This window comes from Musa acuminata, chromosome BXJ1-3 (genome assembly GCF_036884655.1).
Source record: "Musa acuminata AAA Group cultivar baxijiao chromosome BXJ1-3, Cavendish_Baxijiao_AAA, whole genome shotgun sequence".
In the NCBI taxonomy this organism is placed as follows: domain Eukaryota; kingdom Viridiplantae; phylum Streptophyta; class Magnoliopsida; order Zingiberales; family Musaceae; genus Musa; species Musa acuminata.
This window is the reverse complement of record NC_088329.1, coordinates 6,594,730-6,619,087: the sequence shown is the minus strand read 5'-3', so window position 1 is coordinate 6,619,087 and position 24,358 is coordinate 6,594,730. Positions and strand designations below refer to the sequence as shown.

The following is a 24,358-nucleotide window of genomic DNA, read 5'->3' as shown; positions in this document are numbered from 1 at the left end:
TGTTCTCGAATATCAAGAAACTCATAACCCTAGAGGCTCAAGCTATAATTATACAAGTGGTGGATTTGAAGACATGAATCCTCTTGCGTCCAAAGTTGTAAGAGACCTATCCATAGAGAGGTTTTTTCATGCAAATGACAACATCAAGATTGACTAGTTAGAGTTTGCTTTAACTTGAAGAATTTCTTGATTAGTTTAATGCCATTGAGAAATTCTTGAAGTACAAAGAGATTACCGAAGGTCAAAAAATAAAATTAATTACTATAAGGTTTTGAGGTTATGTTTTAATCTAATGGGATAAGGTGCAAGAGATATACCTTTGAAAAGGGAAAACGAAGATTTCATGTTGGGAGAAGATAAAATCTCAGTTCTATGAGAATTTTCTTCCATCTGATTATGTTCAAACTCTCTTTTCATAATTTAACAATCTTTAGCAATATATCAAAATCGTCGTTGATGGCATGAAATGATACTAATAAGACAAAAGAGTAACTTGCTACAAAATATGTTGATAGCCTATGAGTTATGATTCGAAATAAAGTAGTAATGTTTATTAATTAGACTAAAAATTAAAGCAAAACTTGCTAGAAGTGGACCAAAGAGATATTCTAATTTCCTTTACATTCTTCTTCTAAAGTTGACTCGAGATGGAGTGGAGATACAATGACTATAAAGATTATCTAATGTTTATCAATTAGTACTAAAAGTTAAAGTAAAACTTATTAGAAGTGGAACAAAGAGGTATTCTAATGTTCCTTTACGTTTCTCTTCTAACTCTACTTGTTATAATGCTAGTGGATCAAAAGCTAGCAATATCATGAAAAATACTTCCAAGCTAACTCTTACCAATAGTAGAGAATAATCTAGAGCAAAACTTGCTAGAAGTGGAACAAAGAGATATTCTAATAATCCTTTACATTCCTCTTCTGAAGTTGGGACTCTACTCATTATAATGATAGTAGATGATCAAAAAACTAGTGAAATCATGAAAAATGCATCCAAGCTAACTCTTACTAACAGTGGAGGACAATCTAAGGGCACAAATCACTTTCCTACTAGCTTCAAATGTAAATACTACATGAACGAGTGCCCAATAGATAAGCTAATGCACGAGTCAACTTTGTTGAAGAAGAATATGCTAATGAATAACTTGAAATATTGGAGAACCAATATATGATGAATACCCCAAGAAGGCTTACGAAGAAATTGCACCCAAAGAAGGTAAATGCTTGGTAATCCATAAAGTGCTTGCTATTTCAAGAGATAATTCTAATGAAGAATAATTATGAAATAATATTTTTAAGACATGTTGTAAGTCTTAAGGTAAATTTTGGTCTCTTATTATTGATGGCAGTAGTTATAGGAATATAATGTCTCAAGATATAATAGATAAGCTTAAGCTAATATCAAATTACATAATTCAATAAACATAATGATATACAAGTTACTAATTGATACCTAATTTCTATTTTGATAGGAAAAAATTATAAAGATAATATGTGGTATAATATAGTACCAATAAATGTTAGCCATATACTCTTAGGAAGATCATGATAATTTTATAGGTGTGTTATCCATGTTGATAAAGAAAACATATATACTTTTAAATTCTCAATGGAGTTAGAATTATGCTTTTATGGTACAAAGAAAAGTTTGCTATCAAATCTTTAACCCAACGAAAGGGATATAAATTTTTTTATTTTAAATAAGTTAGAAAGTAAAGAAAGTGAAATTGTATTTATATTAGTATCTAAAGAATGCATATAGCCTATAAAAATTTCTCGTAAAGTAAAAGTTATTTTGGAAGAATTAAAAAATATCTGTTTTGATTGAAATATTTTTCTGTCACTTGGCTTAAAAGCATATTAGTCCAATAAAATCATCAATTGATTTCATCAAAATTTATAATTCAATAATCTCCCTCTTGTTTTATGATGACAACTAATCAATGATGGAGTCTTAACCAGATTCCCTCTGTCCTTATGTCATCTTAAAAATACAATGAACTTGAATTCAAAATAATAACTTTTTAATGCTAGCCTTGAATTAAGCTAAAATAATTTGTTTATAAAATATAATAATTTTTAATAGTAATCATTGCAAAAATTAGATGCATAATTTTGATTAAAAAGTATCATAAGATATCAAGTAAGTTAAAAAACATCGTAGCATAATTATTTTCTATTCAACATCAAAAGGCAAGGACAAGCATAGTTACCACTTCTCTCTCTTTTTCATCAACAAAAGGAAAGAATATACAATATATTCAGATAGTGATAATCTAGAATACCTAAATAAAATATAAAAAATATATATTAAAAGTGTTAAGTTGCTGATGGATATATTGTATCTCGATTAAAATTTGATTCTGACATAGTTCAAAACGATCCAATCGAGTTGCTATAAAATTAGAAGATGAAAAAAATATTAGATCAACTAGAGGTCTCACCTCAAAGGGACTAGTAGAAGGAGAATAACTATCTTATGTATAGGTCAATTCTCCTAGATAATTTAATTGATATTTCATTTATTATAGTGCATGTAATCATCGATAACTATTCTCCCTTAACATAAATTAATTATCATAAATAATATTAAATTATTAACTTCCTAGTATGGTTAAGGAAATAATTAAAATTAATTTTTGAATCATATAGATAAGTTAAATATTTTATCAATTAAGTATATTATTAATTTATTTATTTTCTAATGAATGATATGATTTTTAGAAAGTCTGAAATTTTGTTTTTGTATGTGAACTATAAGAAATAAATATTATAATTCTATCTTCATTTGTGAAAAAAAAAAAAAAAATTAAATCATTAATTACCTTTCGGGTTCATCTTCTTCTATATAAATGGGCTCCTCCTCTCTTATTCCTCACTAAGTTTAGAATGGAGAGGATTAAGGAAATAATTTTCCAATGAGAGGTAGGATTCTATATTCTTTTCTAACCATCTTTGGTTTATGTCATGATGATTAATAATTGATTTATGATGTTATGATGATTATTTAATTTATGATGTTATGATGTTTTAATTTTATAATTAATAAATAATAATAATTTATTTATGATGTTATTATGATTATTTAATTTATAATGGTCTCTTAAACCTAAATAAAATTTAAGATTGATTTAATTGTTAAATTTTTTATTTTTTATTATCATTAATAGTTCTGACTTATTTAATTAGATATATCTATATTTGAAAAAGAGTGTGTGATTAGTTATGTGGCTAAGTATGACATGCATATACGGTCAAGTATATCCCAACATGTATAGTTAGGTATAGTTCAATCCATGTGATTAGGCATAACCTAATCTATGTGGGTAGATACGACCCAACTCATATGGTCAAATATAATTAGCCCATATGGCTAAGCTAAATTCAACTCATGTGATCAAATATAACCCAATACATGTGACCAAGTATAATTCAACCTATGTGGTTAGGTATGACCCAACCCATATGGTCAAGTACAACATAGCCCATGTGGCCACGGCACAACCCATGTGGTTAGGTATAACCTAACCCATGTGGCCAAGTACGACTTAGCTCATATGACCAAGTATGATTCAACTCATATGGTTAGGCACAAACTCGCCCATGTGGTCAATCATGACCCAGCCCATATGGTCAGGTATGACTCAACCCATGTAGCTAAATACGACCCAACTTGGGTGTTAAGCATGACCTAATTCAATGGGTTTAGCCCAACTCAATAATGAGGCTCAACCTAGCTTACAAAGATAAGCTCGCCCAAATATACGATTGACGTCAGACATATTATCGCTCCTTTATCTAGTCCAATGTATCTCAATCCAACCTATTACTCAGGACAAGTATGTGCGCATGTGACACATTCGAGACTCAGGTGGGTCAATTAAGTTTGAGCTAGAACTATGTCACATGGTTCAATTTTCTTTCTTTTTATTGGTTTGAGCTCGTTAATGGATTCAATTAGATATGTTTGTTTAGTTCGATGATTCTAAACCAATTTGACTAATTCAAACCTATTTAACCAAATTAAAATTAATCAAATCTAAATTTGACTAGTCTAGGGAGATTCTAGACTAGTTCTATAAATATTTAAGATTGGTTCCACTAGGTTATAATTAAATTAAGTTTAATTTAATTCAATTGAGCTATTCCAATTAGAGTTCTGATTAATTGAGAACTATTAAGAATTTGATATCTTATGTTTGATGAACTTAAAAGTTTTCTCTGAATGTATCATTTGGAAATTATTATTAATTTTTTATTTTTTTTAGATTAAATTTATGATTTTGATGTGATTATTACTTTATAGTATATATGACTATGCTAGTGGTCTATAATGGAAGTGCAACAAACAAAAAGAGCTATAGGCTCATCATAGTGTGGAGCTACCAATGGACATAATCTAGCAGATCATTCATCAAGTTTGGTCCCTCATAATATTTTATCATACTATTTATTGTAAGCATATGTGAATGAATATATATAAATAAATAATAATGGTTGTTTATTATCCTTGTCAAGGGCAAGTAGGATGATTCCCTTTGGAGATTAGCGGACTATCAAACATGATGGTTAAATGATTTCTCCATTTACTAATAAGAGAAACGTGTTCCCACTTGAGTGGGTGAAGAATACTACTTCATTCGTTGTTGAGAGTGTCATATAGGTTCTCTCTATCTACTCTTGGGAGGAATCTATCCCATAGAGTATACATCTCTATCCGTTGTTGCGTGAGTACACCATCAGGTATAATGTACGCCTTTGTTATTTGACTATTATGTTATATGTTGCATGTGACTAATGCATGATTTTATCTACTGTATAAGAATTATCATTATTTTTATACATAAGTTTTATATGATTTAATATATTTTATATTAAATTATTGATATTTATATAAATTTTATGAATATTAAATATTATTTTTATGATTTTTTGAAGGTTCCACTAACATGTTTAATTGTTGATATATTTTATCTTATATTTATTTTTAGAGTGACCTACTACTTTGTAATAGATATGAGACTTAGGTAGAGGAAACTTTTCATCGCTTATGGCTCTACCAAAAATATGTGATTCTTTTTTCATTTAATGAGATGGTTATGTTGTGTGCATGTGAAAGTCTAGTAATCAAGCTTTCATATGAAAGCATTATATCTTTTTCAAATATATCAATTATGTTTTGACGTATAAGGTAATTAAAGTAATAATCACTATTATCATAATCCGATATATGATGCATAATTCCAATCTTACCAATCTTTTAGAGTTCATCGTATAGATCATGAAATGTCTTTAAGTAATTCTTCATGCGATAAAGCCATCGTCAACGTATTATTTGTTAATTTTTCTTTATTAATTTACTCATTCACTTCTAACTTACTTGATTTATCCCATATTGCCTTAAATATTTTTTTCTTCTTTTGGGTTGATGGCTTCTTATTCAATTCTGGAATTTATTTTCAAGGTATCCTAAATTTTTGCATTTATAACATATTATTACATCTTTCTTGGGTTCATGTTCACTTTTATTCTTTTCTTCTCTTCTTATTAGATTTGTCTTATTTTTTTCTCATAAAATTTTTGAATCTTTTTGGAGCAAGTGTCATGTCTTTATTATCATCACTTGACTTTTACTAGAATAATCTTCTTTGGATTTGAGAGCAATATCCTTCCTTTTTTTTATCATATATTGCATATCATTTCATATGTTATTAAAGATCATATGAGTTCTTTAATAGAAAGGTTGTTCAAATCTTTAGCTTTTTCAATTGTTGCTAAAATCCTAGCTTTTAGGAAAAAAAATCTTAAAATCTTACTCACTAATTCAAGATTAGTATAATTTTTATTAAGAGATTTTAATCTATTGACAATATTTGTAAATTAAGTGTGCATATCACCAATAAATTTACTTGGCTTCAATTTAAATAACTAATAAGTATGAATAAAAAATTTAATTTTAGATTTTTTTGCTTTGCTTATGTCTTGTAAGTGACTTTGAGTGTTATATATTTGACTGAACTCATTTTTATTTAAAAAACAAAATACAGTATTCATAGCTTTAGTATTTAAAGAAAATATTTTCTTTTCAAAATTATTTCATTCATCCGTCGATTTAGAAGATTTTTTAAGATCAAACTCAAAAATATTCTATAAATCAAAATATATAGAAAGAAAGAAAATTTTCATTCTATTTTTTTAATAAGTGTAGTCCATCCCATTGAATATAGGAGGATGAGTGATGAAGTGACCCTTTTAATTATATAAAAAAGCTATTAGATCTCTCCTATGTGTTAATTTAATTAAGATCTCTCCTATGTGTTAATTTAATTAAGAGAACCTTATTCTAACACTAATTGTTAGGATCTGATACTAAGAGCAGAGAGTGAATTAGAGTAATAGTATTTTTAATCGATTTTAAAACTTGATCAAAAAATTAACATATTTCAAAAACTCGATTGACTAAGTTAAAATAGCGAATAAAGAGAATAAAACTAAATCACAAGTAAAGAACAAATAAAGAAAAGTAAATAAATTTATAGTGATTCAATCTCTCCGATCTACTTCCACTCTCGATTTCTCTTCCCTCAAGGCCATCGGCTTTCACTTTCTATCTACTTTCCAATGAGCGAAGATCAACTATCCTTATTATAACTTTCTCTTTTTTTCAAGATTAGGAGATAACATTCATACTCCCTTTTTATAAGAGATCTCTCGCTTAATATAAATTAGAATTTAACCAAACTCAAGAAGAGGAGGAGACTCAAATTATTCACAAATTAAGAGTTTACAATATTTCAATAGCTTATGAATGCATGCTCCATTAACCAAGCCTGAGTGGGGTATTTATATAGGCCCTAAAAGGCTTCAAAAATGGAGCCAAAAATTTAAATCCTTGAAATTTCAAAGTATGAGCAGTGCTACAATCAACACTAAGTAATACTATTATCGTAACTTTTGGCACAGTCATAATTCTATGCTAGCGATAGTATCATCATAATTTTTGAATTTTGGGTGGTACTACTATACCCTAAGTGGTACCATTGTCAAAAAAAACTAACAAAGCACAAACAATACTTGTCGGTTGACTCAAGTGATACTACGGCTTGGGCCCGGCGATATTAGTGCCTAAGCCTAGTTTAGGCCACTAGTTTGACCTTATAACATGTTCAATTCGGTCTACTCAAGTTATCTTTGTTTTGGCCTAGTACCAATTCAAATTGGCTCAAAATAACCTCAATATAGATCTTGACAAATCAACCACTCATCTAGCACATCTTTCAAGCCTTTAGTATATTATCTATTCTTCTAGTATATCATCAGATCTTATGATACTTCATTCAAACCTCCAGCACATCATTCTTGTTTTTGGCAAATCATCCATTTTATTGGCATATTGACTTTCTTCAACATCTGATATTCTGACATAATATTTGATCCTTCCGACATGATGTCCATACCTGTAGCATGATCTAATCTCCAACATATCGACCAATCTCAATGTTTAATTTTTAACACAATAATTTCTAAACACAATATCAATGTTTAATTTGTTCTTAACTTTTATTAAATTGTGACTTATTAATTAAGTGTTCCAGGGATTCCAAGTATAAGAGATCTATAAAAATAAAATAAAGAAAAATTAGTGGGGTATTCTAGTTTTTAAAACCTCATCAAATTTTTATATTTCAAACTATTTTTTAATATCTCTTGATATAAAAAAATTCTCTTTTTATCCTCTCATATTTCACTTCTGTTTTTCATCCTTTTCTTCTCTCTTTTTTTTTTTCATAAATGGTAGTGAAGAATCTAATTAGAGATCCTCTCCAACGTATTGGAGACAGCCCACTTAATTTTGTTGGAATATGTTCTGGCTTGCAACTTATTCATTGTATTTCATCCCATGTTAATACAGAAAAATGATTTTAGTTACGATGATGGATGATAGATTGAACCTTTTTCTTCTTTATTTTAAGCAAGAAAACCATGAATAAATAATCAGTTATGGAATGTGTTGTTCTGTCTTTTTTCATTGACCATACTTGATCAAGAATTCTAGAGTAGGCTTTTGTGCTATAAACTAAAATATTAGATACACAAAGATCTTCACATGCTATGAACATTGTTCTCTCTTTCCTAACAAAGATAAGTTTGAGATGAACAACATATTAGTGCGTAATCTTTAGAAACACTCCACTTGGCAGATCAATAAACAATTAAGGAAGCTTTGGTGATGCATGAATACTTCCATTTTGTTATTTCTTGGCTCAATGCCCCAAAACCTCATGTTTACTTGGTGCTTGGAAGTGAAAAGCTAGAGGTGTTCAAGAGAGCAAAACACGTGTAAGAGTGTCTACAGTATAGTATAAGAAGATGGATGATAACCCTTGGATTCCTCAGCACTGTATCTACCTAGATATCTTTATAATGCTGATTACCAAAAAGCTAAGTCTGATGAGCGTTGAAAACAAGCCAGATCTGATAGAAGATTTAACATTCCCCTAGATGAGCTTTGACTGTGTTGCTGAACTTGTTTTCATCTAAGATTCTCTTTGTTTGGATGATCACAAGCTACCTCCTCTCTTTGTTGGTCTCTTAATGCAAAAGAAGTGTCCATTGGTCAAGAAATTGTTATTTGATAGCATCAATGCCAACAGAAGCATTGATGTAGAAGTAATATTTCTCATCTCGTTGATGCATCTTAGTAGATGATTGACCATGAGTGAGCCTTTTGTTCTATGTTCTCACTCTAAAAGGATGTATATTTAATGGTTAAAAGGAAAATATGATCTTCTCTTTTTTTATTTTTTGTGCAAGGAAAACATTACTCACATAAGAAAAAAGATACTTCATAACTACACAAGTAACTAGATTACTTAAAGAAAATAAAGTGAAACATTTATTTCTATGACTAGAACTTACAGGTGAGTCTAATTTTGTCCAGGTTCAAGGTTGACTTCATAGCTTTAAGGTCAAAACCAAGTTATATGCTTGCTATGCTGGTATGCTGCTTAGACTTTATGCTAAAATAGATCTGTTTTTATGGGTCATATTGATGTTGAAAAAGTAGGTTGAAGATATAATAAAATTTAAAGATATGTTGATATTTAAACATATTTTATGTGGAAAGTGGGTAAAGTCATGCTGGTGCTGAACAAATTAGGTTTGGGTTACACTGATATCAAAACAGGCATTATGTTAGAAACCAGTTTAATGTTAAACAATCTTTACATAGAAAACAGGTTAATCTTCAAGCTATCTTGATGTTAAATTTCATTACACTGAAAACACAAGTTTCAGGTAAAATTGATGTTAAACGAAACAGAAAACAGAGATATATAAGACACCATTTCACAAGTACAACAGTCACAGCATTACAATCATCATCCCCCTTTACTGATGTATACAATTAAGATTATTTGTCAATAAAGATTATATGTAAATCCACAAAATTTAATTCTTAAATAATTTTGTCATGGTTTATTAGGAATTATTGAATATAATGAAATTAAAAAAAAAAATCTGTCTTTACTGTTAAACGGTTCTCTCCCGACGAGTTCGAGAGGCACCGAAGAGAAAAGTTGGGGCACATTGAGAGCGAGAAAAGACGTGAGATGGAGACCATACGTTTCTGCATGCTCACCTCCTGTCCTTAATTATCATGGCCAGCCAGTAGTTTTCTCTGTTTCCTACGTCTATTTGTTACCGTATTGCTTTCATCAGAAAGCTCCGTATCCACTCTTCCACAGGCTATGCCTCACTCAAACACACACAGCAAGTAAAGTGATATATATACATAGACGCTAAGTAATTGTTTGGACATGACAAATCTGGATCTTTAGAAAGAATGAGGTGAAGGCAAATAAATTGTGGTGGATACATGAATGTTATTCAGAAATTGGGGTTGCTTTGTCTTCAATTTTTCACCATATAATATATTATGCAGATGCTACAATTCATATTGCCATCAATTCCCAAGGAGACGCCTAGAGTTTAGGGTTAATATCGTGCAACAATAGAGTTTGGGGTTAAATGAATTCATTTGTGTACATGCAGATGAGGCATGCGGATCCGAGAACCAAAGCAACTGCGATAGGAACATAGAAATCTAACAAGTAAACTCATAAGCCATAACAAAATTCTGCCAAGAAATGGACTAGAAAACCATACATATGCATATATAGAAAGCACAGGTAGCCAACAGATACCTGAAATCATTCGCACAAGTCGAGATAAAAGTTTTATGGGTCAAAAGAGTACCAAAAGCGTCCAGGAGAGAAGGGAACACGACTGCTTCGTAGATATGGGAGTTCCTGTTGCTTCATCTTCCACAAGTCATAATTTAAGCCTGAGAGCACAGATAATTAAAGAAACTTGGAGTTAAAGATAACCCATTCCAAGTACACTGAAGAAAACAAAACTCTGGATCATAGGACAATCTAATTGTAGCACAGATAAACAAGTGGAAAGATTTAGAAATAGGATGGTGATGCAGAAAATGATGGAAAATACCTTATTAGCTATGTTGTTAGATAGCCAATCAAGCCCTTCATATAAACCCTCACCAGAGGTAGCACAGGTGCTTTGTATGTACCTGAATGAAATTGCAGCAGAGCAAAATTATCCCGTTTGTGTGGAACTTTTGTTTTGGTTGAGCAATCATCAAACGTCACCTTTTTATGATATTACAGAGACTTCAGCTAATCAAATAGCAAAGTTAATGTAATATTGCAGCATGGCAAAGTCATGAAACAACAATAAATAAAGAGATGGAGGTTTGTGCAATCTCTGTTCTTGGTTTTTTTATCATTAATTAACTTGACATTTTTAGAAAGATTTGGATACAGGTTTGAAATCTAATATAACCACAGGATTAAGTTCCTCAAGAATTAGAACTCTGATCAAGCAGGTCATTAATTACTTGAACATTCCCATAATTTATTTAAACAAGTTACTATAATGAAAAAAAAACTCTGTTTCTTACCATCATCTTAACTAAGAATTTGATGCAATGATAAAAAAAATATATTATTATTTGTAGATAAGTTAAACAAATTCAGAAATTATTAACTCTTCGGCTAAGAGAATGATTATAATACCAATGGCGTTGACGCAGGGAATGCAGACCAAGCTTATCAGTAATTTCAGCAGCATTCATAGCATTTGGCAGGTCTTGTTTGTTAGCAAAAACAAGCAAGACTGCATCACACAATTCATCCTACAATGATCACAAAAAAAAATTATGCAGAGTAGAAACACATCAAGCAACTCATCCTACAATGATCACAGAAAATATAAATTATGTAGAGTAGAAAAAGTATAACATCAATATATTTAAAGACAGTCCTTGATGCTACAATATTCCGTATCAGGACAGTACCATCAGTACACAATTACTATTGAATGTCTTTGACTACAGGATATTGCGATGTTGTGTTAGATTATTAGGTAACCATAGATACAACAGTACAAAGGACACTTTCTCAGTGTACAAGAGAAGAATGATGCATTTGTCATAAACATTTAAAGTTTGTGAAGGCATAAGCAACAACTTCTGTTTCCATGCCTGCCATAAGCATGATTAACTGATTAAAAAGCATTACTAATAAATTTGTTTATGAGATGCTTTTTCAAAGGCCAAGTGAAGTATAAAACAGACATGAACAATGTACCATAAATATACCAGACTGCTTTTACTAACCTTTTAATTTACTTGAATTAAAATCAACATATAGTTGCCAAGGTTGTAAGTAGGATTTAGAACAAGAGACTGGCCAAAATAAATTTTGACTTGGACTATGCCAATGAATATTATGCTAACATCAAGATGTATGTTACCTTGTAGAAGGAAGTGTTAAGAAGATAAAATTCAATAGAAGTTGTGAAACAGAATAAAATGTAAAGTAATTATTAGAGGATAAAAATTTACAGGTCATAATACAAAATAAAAAGTGATGATTGTCTCAATTGTGTAGAGACACAAGGGTAAAATGTGGTTGGTCTCTCATAACTCACTCTTGTAAAGGACACAAAATTACCAGAAAATTTAAATATTTCTGTTACATATATGTATGGGATAAGGTAGGGATACAAAGATGGGTCAGCCATGGACTTCTTAGATAACACATAGATCCACCCTTGCTTAAGATGCACAAGGTATGATAGACATTAAAATAAAAGCATTCTTTTTAATCCCAAAATTTATGTTAAAAGAGAAATTGTAGAAAACGCAAAAGTACATTCCATATGTGTCTAATAATTCACAAGGAACACAAATATTTGATAGACAACTCTGGTTAGGAGTATCTAACTAAATCAAGTGTTTTACAAGCAATTCAGTTAGATCATAGCAGTATAACATAGTTATAAGCCATAACTGTGTAACTAAATAGTAAATGGAATTTAGTGTTTTCCGAGTCACTGCTACATAAAGATAAACCAATATCCAAGACTCTAAAACAAAAACATTTTGCATGGAGAACTTACCTCATTAAGCATCCTGTGAAGTTCATCCCTTGCCTCAATGACACGATCTCTGTCATTGCTGTCGACAACAAAAATAAGGCCCTGTGTGTTCTGGAAATAATGCCTCCATAAAGGTCTAATCTGTTCTCCACATGGCCACATCAGATAACATAAGTTAATATGTGATAAGCTATGCAGATGAGGCAAGGCTCAATTACAAGAATATATGGTACAAGTGTGGCATAAACTATTTTGTATTCTGAATTAACACAGGATTTGTCAGCATTTAAGGCAGAAATTTTTCCAATATCACTCAATTATTCTACCTATTTCCCTGAGTCAAATATCTGTCTATGTCAGTAGACCTCTTATGATGAACACAAAATTAACCACTTCTCAAGCATTATAAAAAAATCTGAACAGGTATTCACATACCTTATCCTGACCACCAACATCCCAGACAGTGAAGCTAATATTTTTATACTCTACAGTCTCCACATTAAATCCTGCATTAAGAAGCACACAATAACAAGTACATCAAGTAGATGCACAACATTCTTACACAATTTGATTTCTGTTTCACAATATTCAAATCAAAGAAGCTACCATGCCAAACCAACAGCATATGAGGGAAAACATGCATGTAATAAGGCCATAGCCTTCAATTCTATGGCTTCATATGTGTAATAAGCAGTATTAACCATTACAGTTGCATCTTTTACATTCATGTACATCAGAAAAATTTCAGAACAACATGGTTGCATCTCTTATATAAATATGTTAACAACAGCAACAACAAACCATAATGTCCTAATTATCCGGATTCAGCTGCATGTATCTTTCCCTACTATTTGAGCTCTATGTAGTATAATATCTCTAATCATTCAAGAAAATTGAGTGGCACCTCGTGTGGCTCTGCATAAGCTGAATGTTCTGTTAAGAACTGGAATGAGACATAATTAAACAGATAAAATCACAATAACAAGGAACCTCCGAACACAATCTTTTCTTTTTTAGCAAAAGTACAAATTCAGTTATATATACATTTATTTATTTATTTATTTATTTTAAGATGAGATATATGACTTTGACAGTTGACTAAAAAAGGATCGATGCAATATAAATGGCATCAAAAATCGATAGACACGGATCAAAGCATAAAGGCGATTTCATTTCACGTCAACTTGGTTCAATAAAAAAGATAAACTGAGGCAAGTAATCCTCACCGATGGTGGGTATGGTGGTGACGATCTCCCCGAGCTTCAGCTTGTACAGGATGGTCGTCTTACCGGCCGCATCAAGGCCAACCATGAGGATCCGCATCTCCTTCTTCGCAAAGAGGCGGCTGAAGAGCTTAGCGAACGTGAGCCCCATTCTTTCCGATCTATTAGATCCATAGCATTAACATCAACAAAAAGTTCACCAGCCACTGAGTTCAAAGAGAGAGAGAGAAAACTATAGTCGCGCGGAACCATGATCTGAAGAAAAAGATATTACGGAAACCAGGTCTACATCAGATCAAGGAGAATTTTAAGATTTGTAGCAACAAAACAATGAAGAGACGAGATCGAACAGCAAAAAGGAAACCGCGGTCACTGGCTCTTAGGACACCAGATCGAGTATCTCCGAAACAGAGAAATTTACAAAAAACGTAAGGGATACCCAAAAACAAGGACGAAAACAGAGGTGAAGAAACGAAAACAGGATTTGGCAAAGAAAGAAAGAAGAGTACCTGAGATCTCTTAAGACGCGAGGTTTCCGCCTCTTCTTCCTCTTCCTCTTTCACCACGAGCCGGGGAAAAGAAAGAAAGAGGCACGGGACTATGGCGGAGTTCAAAAGCGGAATAAAGATGTTTATGCGGGGAGGAGGAATCACATAGCGAGCGTGCTTTCAATTACCATAACACCCTTCTACATGTTTGTTTTTACATATACAACCAGTGGGACATTAGTGTTTGAAAATTATTAAAAAATATATTACATAATAATAATAATGATAATGATGATGATAATTCATTACATTTACACATTCCTTGATGCAAAACATAGCAGCTTCCTATAAATTATATTGGAGGTTGGCACATATTGGAATCATACACTACATATTTGACATAAAAAACATCAAACAAATGGAGAGTTTGATGATTTATATACAGAACTTGTCAAAAGATTTTCACATATATTAATGTAAACGAATTGAATTCAAGCACAATTTTAAACTATTCTATTCTGCTGCCCGTTTGAGCCATCATCATCTCTAAACAACCTTCACAGCGTTCCAACTTTCTATTTCAGTGAATCTATCATTTCTTGCAACAATTTGTTAAGGGCACTGAAACACAAATAGAACAAGCATAGACACTGATGAAAAATTTACAGAACATGCTGGCGAGGATAGTATAAGGGACATATAAACATTGTGCTCATATCTGGTCTGATTTCTGTACCAAAAGCAAGCACCACTAGATGAACAAGGTAACCAAGGTTTTATATAGCCAGAACCAGATTGATATGGTGCTGCTGTGTGGGGATTAGTAGTTATTCTGATTCGAGTGCCTCGATCTCATAACGGACCTCCTCCAAGTGCTCATTTATGTTGGTCACTGCATCCTGCACGCCACAGATGGCTTCCTTGAGCGCACCATCATACTCGGCATCAGCTTCAGCATCTTCAGTTCCAGCGGCTTCGGTAATCTCATGAACATGCACACATTCGTGTTCAGTTGGCTTCTCGAATCGACAATTCTCATGGCTGACCAGCCGCTCTGATGGGCGCCCTGCCTTCTTTAGTATCTGTATCCTTGCAGTCTTTTGGCAACCAGAGGCACCAGGAAAGCAAAAATTAGCAGAATGTGTGATGACAGGTAAACAGAGACACGGAAAAGATCAAGTCCTTAACACAGTTTTGCACATCTTTTTATAATTAGAATTAAGGCCCTGGATTATAAACTCAATCTTCAATTTCCTACAGTAACCTTCTACTTGAAGTAACGACAAAAGTTCACTATGTCAAATGGCAAGTATATTTTATGAAAATGAATTTCTAATCAAATGTAATTCCCAAACAATGAAAGAGTGCATTCAAGCTAAGGTAATCAAGATTATATACTAAAAAAATGACTTTCTGCAATGGAAAAAAAGAACTTTAAGACATGAACAGTTTTGACTCAAGTGCAATATCTATATGACCAAATAGGAAACTGCATTACAAACTAAAGAATCCGATTGACCTCACAAGTTTTATCAAGATCTCTACCCAAATAAAGTTTCAAGCAAGTTAAATAATTTTGCCTTGCCAAGTCCTCTGCTCCCTAGATAGGGCCAAGCACTCACCATGATAGAGGATTATCTCTGGCAGAAGCCATTCAAAAGGATACAACCACATTTGTATAATGCAATATTTGAGGCAATAGTCAATATAGCCATTGTCCTTGTTCAGCTGAGTTTTCAAAAATGAAAAAAGCCACTAGACCATGTAATATTATTTCAGGTGAATATATGATTGTTAATGGTTGTAGCCCTTCAAGACATCCATATACATTACACCAATCTCTAAATGTTATCCATAATACACTTAAAATGAAAAAAAAAAGGCTGAATTCCAGACAGCCATCTTATTCAACCAACCTTAAGAATTGACTTATACAGCTCAGTGTCATGGCTTTTTTATCTCTAACTCAATGACGAATGTAGTTCATGAATTTTAAGCATGTGCTGTCTCCTCTCTATCCAAAACCTTTCCAACCGTGGGATAGCATCAGCGGGTTTCTTAATCACACAAGTTTATATACATAAATAAAATGAAAGGTGATTTTTTCCAAAAAACAGCAAGTTATTTTTCATTAAGTTCTTTCTGTTAAAAAAATTGCAATATTCAAAGAATTGACATCAGGGAAACAGACAGTGATAAGACTTCAATTATATGGCTCATGTCCTCCTCAGGGTTAATGGTAAAATAGATCAGTCAGATTTTCTTGTATTGTGGATCGTTATGTCGCAGGTAATCACCAAATCACATTCCCTCTTCTAACTTTTTCAGCTCAACAATTTTTGTTGTGTTTAAAAAGCCATTCTGACAAACTTGGTTATTTCTAGTGTCATATGCGTATCTAACCAGGTATATACCAAATATGTCATACGGAATAATATACAAATCAAGCTACTAGTAGAAAAGCTTTCAGAAAGGAACATGTGGCAAAGTCTGGGTACCAAATGAAGCTTCTGTTTTTCCTGTGCCTGAACAGCCTTTAAGAGATCAGCAAGATCACCACGGGATAGATCTGGCATCAAAAGCAAAGATTCCATTTCAAGAACCTGGAGGAAAAATAAATTCAGCTTATTCAGCTCATAGAGCACAGGCATAAATATCAGTAAGAAAAGGTCCACCTACTTCTTTTGAACAATCATTGAACTCTACTGTTATCTCCTTACAGAGCTGCTGGTAGGCCAACTCTCCTCCATTGCTCATATATTCTGTAAATCCCCTGAAAGAAAATTTATTTGTCTAGTGATAAGAAAATCAGAACTCTTGCCACTGAAGGAAATAAATCAGATGAACAGGATTATAGAATAAGACTCTAAGATCAGGGATCAATTTTCAGTTAGGTCAAGGAAACTAGGATCAAGTATTCACCACATAAGATAGTACTGTAAGCCTTTCTCTGTGATGACAGAAAATAATTAGAATATGTTTAAACAAGGCTGGGAATGAATATGAATAAATAATATTGCGAACAGCATGTGGATGGAACAAAAATATTTTGTTTCTATATTTGTTTCCCAATAATATACAACTACACAATTTGGTTTGGTTTGATTTGGATAATCTTTAGAAGATCAAACCGGCATAGAGCCAAGAGTTCCAATTTCCAACTACTCAAACCAAACCAATTATTCAATATATAAATCCAAGTTTTTTACTAAATGAGTCAGTTCAGTTCAGCTTCTCAGTTTTGGCCAATTCATTTACAGACTCTTCTGCAGATGAGCTTGAAAAGCATAAGCTACAAATTTCTTGAGTGCTTGAATAGTTTGCCACACAGCAGCACATACTATGCTTGGCGCAGTGTATTCTACTGCAAGCATGTCTCGTTGGAATCATATTGATGATAGAGCACTTGTGGTGAGCACCATAGCAACCACCGTTATTCTTGATCGAAACACAGGTGCCATGAATTAGGCACCACAGTTGGTACAACTAGTCAACAAATCTCAACCATGATGGGCACTAGTCAAAATTCAAGAAAAAAAAGGCTATAACAAACTCTAATGTGAAGCCAAGATTTCTTATATAATGGCACGGTGTTGCAAGTGGTAGATATTTGAAATCTAAGCATTTACAGATATTATAAAGAGAGGTCATCGCCTTTGTCAGAGGTAGTTAAAACTACCCTTGTAAGGCATTGAAAAGCAAAAAGGGAAAAGGCATTGAGGGAGGGTCAGAAAGAAGATGACCAATAGCCAGTTGGGAATAGGAAAGCAACAGGCGAAGCTCAAGTGCTCAACCCAATGGGTAGAAAAATGAGCCTTTTCCAAGTCGTCAGACCTCTAAGCATACTCAAATTTCATAGAAGCCAAATTTATTTGGAATAGGTAAAAATGGAAAAGACTTGAGGAATCTCTATGCATTGAAGCTGCCTCTGCTCTAGACCAACAAAATTCCATCTTTCATGGCACCTTCCACATTATATCTTGACTAACCCGTGGATACTCATGCATTTTACCCATGAAAGACCAATTACATTCTCTATTGGCACTAATTATATGAATCTATAATCATATTTATATGGCATTAATGAATTTGATTGTTAGAAGGTGCCTGATATGCAGCTTATCATATAAGTGAAGACAATTTAGGAGGAAATTAATGCCAGTCTTTTAGGACAAACTAATTTACTTTATCCCAATAGAAGCTTTCTAAGCATGCCCTTCACAAAAAAAATTACAACTAAAAACAGAAGAAATCTTCATTGCAAGTTACGATGTAGCAGTTGTGGATAAAATCAAGCACCTTGATGCAGTGCTTTTGCAATAACATCACCTTGTCAAGGAAGAAATGGATGTTGATGGTAGAGGTACTTATCGCACACAGGCAAGCTTAATAATTAAAATATTGTCAGACAAACACTTCAATCTGAAGCATCTAGAAGCGAACAAGTCTCAACCACATCATCAGAGACAACCAAACTAAAGTGTGATATATAAGCAAGTAGATAATGTTAGAATAGGCTTTATGCTATGTTACTTATCAAAATTTTTTAAAGTCAGGCAATATTGTTTCTTAAGCAACTCAAAGTTGCTTAGAAGCAACTAATCATGGTTATGAAACCAGCAACTATTTGTTGACAATGAAATAAAAACCTTAAGGTTTCTGAAACCAGTAGCTTATCCTTTGAGAGATGAAGGAAAACACTTTATATTTCACAATAGTATCAGACAGATGAAAGCCAAAACTGTTCAACTACTAGTATAAAACTCTTTTATCATTTGGGAATTGGAACTGTCTTGAGTCCTTTATATGAAAACAAATATTGGCGATATTTCCTAGAAGTGTACTCATGCTTCCGTGATTTGTTCACCACCTTAAGACATGCGAAGGAACATATATTCTAAAGTTGCACATGCCATTAGTGCATCAAAAAAGACATCACTTAAAAAGAGGAACATGCAAAAAATTAGATGTCGAGATGTACAAAATGAACAAAGCGACAACATACAGTGTCTTTTGTACCATATCAAATTTGACTAATGAAATCCCTCTTCTAATGGGAGTAGTCTCACCGCAATAACACAATCAGTATCAACACCATTCCCATCATGGTCAACAGAAAGCCAGCATATCAGAGTGATTAAAGCATTCTATGAGTGATAACATAATTCAATTTATAAGGCCACATAATTAGCATCGCCTAAAAATTTCAGGACAAGTATCCTATTAATATCTTTCGGGTGCAGATTCGAGGGTATCAATACTCAAACCCTTATTTCTTTACGCGTCAGGCATAACCAAGCACGGAGTCTATCATGCAGACAACTGGCCGCTAAACGCATTTTCGTACCTAATTCGATCTAACTCCGTAAAGATGCCTTTTCCCCAAGTCAAAGATCAATACTCCACAAAGAACATTACACATCCTCACAATAAACCACTGAAAGCAAGAGATTATAGAAAGAAGCAGCATCAATAAATCACTGGTTCGACGGATACCTTCGAAGCTTGGCGTAAGCTTCGGCCCTCCTCTGTTGGACGCCGAGGAACCTTCGGAGCAGATCGATGATCTTAGCCGACCGCGAGCTCCTCTCGTCCACCGCCATGGATTCCATCCCTTCCACTAAATCCCTCTCGCATGCTTCCATTCGCCGTCTCTCCTGAACTTTCTTCCCCTTACGTTTACCCCTTTTCTCCCCGGTGTACGTTTTGTTTCGATACTGTGGGAAACGCATTATATAGACGGGTTTAATTTGGTTTAGGTTGGGTTCGACCTGGACCAAGTCTAAACCCGAAACACAAACACAAATCTTAAAGCCCAGCGTGTTGATCAGCGGAAAAATTGGATAACATTTTCACAGAAATGAATTGTATTTCATTTTTATTTCATAGAATTTTTCTATATATATAATAAAATATTTTATATAGTTTTTTTATAATATATCAGTAGGTAAACTTATTGTAGATTGCGTAAAAATTAATTTTTTTTATTGATTGAGAAGGTGAATATTTACTAATCTCTCTCTCTCTCTCTCTCCATTTCTTAGGACTTCCTTGACTTCTTGTTTTATTTTTTGTGTGCATTGTTACTATTGTAGCCAATGGAAAGAAAGTTTTATTCTTTATCTTATTCCTTTCTTTTTATCAATTTTGTCTTTTGAAATTATAATTGAAGTACTATTCCCAATTACCTTAGCTAGGAAATTATGTTACTGTTAAATTAACAATAAAAAAATACATTATATTTTTTAGTCTTTTAATATATTGTAGTATGATAATTGGAAATCCAACTAACTGAAATCGATGTACAATTGTTGCATCAAATAATAGTCTTAAGATAGAGGTGAGAATTCGATTCATTGATCATAATTTTAAAGCTGAATTTATGTTTTTATATTATCTTATAAGTGTAATTAAAAAAATACATTGATTGTATTATGTATATCATACGCATTATTCATATTAGAAAAAAAGAAGGAAACTAACACCTCACTTTACTACTATATTGGAAGTGGATAAAGATTTGGATTCATTTCTAAGAGCTAGATGAGTCTATTACTAATATTCTGGACCTAAATAATTTGAAACAGTGATTTATGCTCAACAAATTAATAAATTATTATATTTATTAACATAGATTATTTATGCCTGGGTGATAAAGAATGAAAATGGAATATAATGAGCATATGACTCCATCCAAAATCCATTAAATTCATTTATATGAAATATGCATATATTTTACATCAATTTTCTGATTCCATAACTATCGAGTTACAAAAATTGTGAGCTTCTCTTATAAAATAAAAGAATAAAATATTTTCTATAATATATATATGTGTGTGTGTGTACTAAAACGTGAGATTTGATGCAACAGAAGTGTGCTAGAGAGAGAGACAGCTACAATTATGAATAATCAGAAAGGCAGTAACTAATATATGTCAAATCTATACTTTGTATCATGTCAAGTATTTGCAGAAAGACATGTATTAGAGACTACAGAACTTCCACAACATTGCATCATAATATTAGATTTAGAACAACAATCTATATCCTAAACATCCCAAAGATGCATGTTGTACAGCAGACCATAACAGGCACTTCAATCCATCCTATGCTAAGACATACCGAGGAAGTATTGTTAGGAGCGCTTTGCGTCCTCGCCCCGCCATCGCCTGAATCCTTAACATTTCAACAGGCTTTTGGCTCATTATTACTAGCTCCTCCAACGCTTAGAAGAGCATCATCACCTTCCATCTCTTTCAAGAAGCTTTCGAAGGTCTGCCATAAATCACTGTCAAACAACTTACTCTCAACATCCATGTGAGAGGTGGCGACGTCGAAGCCAGTGTACAGCTCGGCGAAGGCATCACCATCGGTGAGATCGAAGGGGAGGCCGGATGTGCCGTCGAGGAGAGGGATCTCAGCGACGGTATCAGTAACTTGGAGGGGGACGAGGTTGTGTGGGGTGACGAAGTCGGCAGGGTCAAAGAAGTAAGGCTGGGGCTGGGGCTGGGGCTGGGGCTGAGTTAGCTCTGGGAACAGCTCCAAGGGAGGTGCAGGACATGATTGGGCCTGTGGGAAACTAGGGTTTTGAGTATAGCGGCCAACGTCGAAGTTGGTGACTGCTTTGCTGCCTCTGTATTTAATGGCAGCCATATCGTAGGCTTGTGCTGCCTCCTCTTGAGTATCTGCACCAGAATAAAAGGAAACACTATATGTATGAGAAATGTAGACAATGTGAAGCCTGTGGAATAGTTCATGCATATATTTGAGTATCTAAATTACATATAACACCTAATATTTATTAGTAATATTGTCAACAAGCACTTGCAGATCATAACATAGAGAGAAATGAGAGAAAAGCAAAGCATTCCCAGTATTACATCAATTCCCTTGAGCTTCTTTTCCTATTACATGACTAATTAAGCATGAGTTCAAGCTTGTTGCCCTCTAACCATGCAAATGCCCATCCTTTTGAGATATTATCAAAGGACTTCAACATGGAAGGACTAAGCCTTCAACCTGGTCACCATCACAGAGCACATATTGCATGGCTATCAGAAACATGAGCCCCGTACTGCAGTGCCCAGGCGATGCACTCAAGAACGGTTCATGGAGTGCAAACCCTTGCGCACGTTAATTAGGCATGTCCAAACAAAGGAGAGGGTGGAGGATGACGCGGTTAGGCAGCAGCGACGTCCACATGGACGTGCTGATTTAATGCATTCCTCACGTGCGATGTCATGCTGTGCGAAGGGGTGACAGTGAAGCAAACAGGAAGAGGAGGTAAGGGAAGGAGGAGATACCGAAGGTTCCCAAGTAGAGGTATTTGCTGCCGCCGACATGGCCAATCCTGGCCTCCCACCGCCCGTTCTGGTGGTGCCTGCCCAAACTCCACCGTCGTAGGTCATTACAGTCATCGAATATCCGATACAGAGATCTATAGATAACAAGATAACACACTCTCCGATGACGATTCTTACCGAGCAACCCCACGATACTTTGAGACTCCCCTTGAGAAGCCATCGCTCCGGCGCCTTAGAGAGGCTACACACTCTTCCTTTGATATTTGATGCATCATATAGTATTCTGTCGCATACGTTTGCGCCTGCAACATAAGAAATCCAAGTAAGAACGGCAGCATCAGAAAGCTTAATGATTAGGGTTTGCAAGGACGCATAACGCAGGAGGAGTTCTTACAGGAAAGTTGAGGATGGTTTGGGGTCCCCAGTACTTGAGAGCGGCGAGATCGTAGGTACGGGCGGCGGTCTCCTCATCTTTGAAAGCTCCTGCATCACGTTACACGATATATATTCACAGCCTCTCAGATCTAGTATCTTGATATAAGCATGCAGAACTTACCCAGATAGACTGTGTGCGGAGTGACCACCATGGAAGACGAAGATGATCATTGGATCATGACGATTGCAAAAGAAAAGAATATATAAGAACAGAATGACCATGAGGATAGATTGACTATGATATCTACATCTCAAAGGGCTCCTGCTCACCTTGTCTTCCCTTCTTGTTTTTCCTTCCATTCCAGCTGGTTCGGTCCCATAGGTGGGCTTCAAACCTACCTGTCAATTTGTGCCTGATGATCACAAACGTTAACACCTACTACATCACAGAAAAACCATGAACGAAAACAAGTTATCTTCAACCTAATCTTCGCTTTCATACCTGGTCACTCCTTTGAAGTTGGAGGTCTTCTTTACTTTGACACAAGGGGCGTCGGCATTTGCAGTCCTTGCTTTGCGTTTCCCTGCATTCCTTTGCTTGGGTTCATCAAGTTTAGGCACAGAGGTGTGGGATGAGAAAGAAAATGAAATGGTAGAGATGGAGGAAGAAGGGCTTTGAGGTTGAGGGGTTTGAACAGATTTCTCCATGCTGATATCTCAGAGATGATGTAGTGGTCTATCGGTTTTTTCTTTTTTGGAGTGCTTGGGTTTGATTTAAAGGCAATCTGAGAGAGAGAGAGAGAGAGAGAGAGAGAGAGAGAGGAGTGAATGTGGTTTAAATGTGCTGTGGGATAAAAAGAGCATGTTGCCATTTGCAGACTTCATTCAGTGGATGTAGGAATGTCTCTCTCTCTCTCTCTCTCTCTCTCTCTCTCTCTCTCTACGTTCGTATATAATTATGATAAAGTTTGAGGAGAGCACTGAATTGTTGTCACATTTTATGTACATGATCCAGGATTTAGTAGACTATTCCAAACATGGAACACCAAATCCCCCAATATGTCCTCAAGAAATAGGAAATGCGTGTACTTTTATTGGAAATTTGTCTATATATTTAAACCTTTGGAAGGTAGTGATGTTGGTTTTTTTTTTTTCCCTTCAAATTAAGTTTATCATATATACATACATATATATATAACATAAAACTTATTATTTTTTTGTATATAATCTTCTTCGGCTGACTATAAATTGACTTCATTGAATAGATGGCATGATTAGATGCTTTGCATTCAAAGCAGTGAGGTCTACTTCAATAAGTTCACACTGCTTTAGACTAATTATGGTAAACAACCAAAGAACTAAGTCATCCAAACTTCTAATACAATTACAATTTGCGTTACATACTTTGTATTGTCAAGAAACGTACAATTATCCTATTAATACCTCATGTGAAAACCTATTAATAATTTTCCTATTGATACCTCATCTTATATACCATAATC

At 33.8% G+C, this 24,358-nt stretch overlaps 3 protein-coding genes across 3 annotated transcripts; all 3 read right to left on the bottom strand.

The window, feature by feature from the left end:
• Positions 1–10,111: 10,111 nt before the first annotated feature.
• LOC103977757 (ADP-ribosylation factor 2) lies at positions 10,112–14,336 on the bottom strand. The gene is made up of 7 exons (XM_065121287.1): positions 14,200–14,336; positions 13,694–13,851; positions 12,903–12,973; positions 12,489–12,608; positions 11,102–11,220; positions 10,515–10,596; positions 10,112–10,350 (listed from the first exon to the last, which is right to left on the bottom strand). The coding sequence occupies exons 2-7, from the start codon at positions 13,839–13,841 to the stop codon at positions 10,345–10,347; spliced, it is 546 nt and encodes a 181-aa protein (XP_064977359.1). The 5' UTR covers positions 13,842–13,851; positions 14,200–14,336; the 3' UTR covers positions 10,112–10,344.
• Positions 14,337–14,721: 385 nt separating this feature from the next.
• On the bottom strand, positions 14,722–19,875 carry LOC135619353 (uncharacterized). Its single transcript, XM_065121278.1, has 4 exons — positions 19,675–19,875; positions 16,858–16,951; positions 16,677–16,781; positions 14,722–15,275 (listed from the first exon to the last, which is right to left on the bottom strand). Exons 1-4 carry the CDS (start codon positions 19,821–19,823, stop codon positions 15,006–15,008), a joined length of 618 nt encoding a protein of 205 aa, XP_064977350.1. The 5' UTR covers positions 19,824–19,875; the 3' UTR covers positions 14,722–15,005.
• Positions 19,876–21,363: 1,488 nt separating this feature from the next.
• LOC103978081 (ethylene-responsive transcription factor WRI1-like) lies at positions 21,364–23,564 on the bottom strand. Its single transcript, XM_009393784.3, has 7 exons — positions 23,359–23,564; positions 23,187–23,269; positions 23,038–23,046; positions 22,876–22,964; positions 22,659–22,783; positions 22,482–22,558; positions 21,364–21,863 (listed from the first exon to the last, which is right to left on the bottom strand). The coding sequence occupies exons 1-7, from the start codon at positions 23,562–23,564 to the stop codon at positions 21,364–21,366; spliced, it is 1,089 nt and encodes a 362-aa protein (XP_009392059.2).
• Between the last annotated feature and the right edge of the window lie 794 nt (positions 23,565–24,358).